This window comes from Rhincodon typus, unplaced genomic scaffold (assembly GCF_021869965.1).
Source record: "Rhincodon typus isolate 14 unplaced genomic scaffold, sRhiTyp1.1 hic_rhity00000054, whole genome shotgun sequence".
NCBI classification, from domain to species: domain Eukaryota; kingdom Metazoa; phylum Chordata; class Chondrichthyes; order Orectolobiformes; family Rhincodontidae; genus Rhincodon; species Rhincodon typus.
In genome coordinates this window covers 292,070-293,085 of record NW_025965692.1, presented here as the reverse complement: position 1 = coordinate 293,085, position 1,016 = coordinate 292,070, and the positions used below count along the sequence as shown (strand labels likewise).

Genomic DNA, 1,016 nt, shown 5'->3' with positions numbered 1-1,016 from the left:
GGGGGGGAAGGACCCAGCTGACGTGTTGCGCACCCCCCCTCCCCTCCCCTCCCTACAGCCTGCGCAGCGCTCTCTTCTTCTCACATTTTTTCTTGCAGCCGGCGGGAGCAGAGGGACCGGAAGCTGGAGGTTTCTTGTCCCCTGCGTGTTTCTTAGCCGTGGGCCCCTCGTGGGGAGGGGCAGCGCCGCAGGGCGAGGGGGGGCAGCTCCCGGCATTCCCACCGCAGGAGGACGAGGAGGAGGAGGAGGAGGAGGACGACGACGAGGAGGTGGGGGGTGGGGGTGGGCCGCTGGCAGGCCCATCCCGGGTCCGACCCCCCCGCGCGTGGATCTCGGTCAGCAGCCGGGCCCGAGAGGCATACTCGCCATACTCCTCCAGCAGGAGGCGCCCCGCCTCCTCGTTCAAGGCCGACTCCGGGTTCGGGTGGATCAGAAGGCATTTAATGGTCTGGGGGGGTGGGAGAATGGATAGAGAGAGAGATCGAGCGAGTGAGACAGACAGAGAGAGAGAGACAGAGAGAGAGAGAGGAGGAGACAGACAGAGAGACAGAGAGAGAGACAGAGAGAGAGAGGAGGAGACAGACAGAGAGAGACAGAGAGAGAGAGAAGGAGACAGACAGAGACAGACAGAGAGAGAGAGGAGGAGACAGACAGAGAGAGAGGAGGAGACAGACAGAGAGAGAGAGAGAAAGAGAGAGAGAGACAGAGAGAGAGGAGGAGACAGACAGAGAGAGAGAGACAGAGATAGAGCACGCAGAGGGGTAGGGGAAGGACAGGGAGAGGAGGAAAAGGTTGAGAGTAAAAGGTGGGGAGACAGAGACACAGATTGAGATGGGGGCATTGAGGGGTTGAGAGAAAAAAGGTAGAGATGGGGGAAAAGGGTCAGGGAAAGGGGGAGTGAAAGGTTGGAAAAGGAAGGGAAGCAGGGGTGGGCAAGTGGGAGGGAAAGGGGAGAGGGAGTGGGGAGCAGGGAGCAGGAGAGGGAGGAGACGGTTAGGGAAAGGCGAGGACAGGGG

At 60.9% G+C, this 1,016-nt stretch overlaps 1 protein-coding gene across 1 annotated transcript in view; it reads right to left on the bottom strand.

Moving 5' to 3' along the window:
* Positions 1 to 1,016, bottom strand: part of ube2s (ubiquitin-conjugating enzyme E2S) — a 6,915-nt gene continuing 5,899 nt past the window's right edge. Inside the window, exon 4 of the mRNA XM_048621110.1 lies at positions 1 to 448. Coding sequence (XP_048477067.1) covers positions 53 to 448 — 396 coding nt within the window. The 3' untranslated portion in view covers positions 1 to 52. The remainder of the gene's footprint in view (positions 449 to 1,016) is intronic.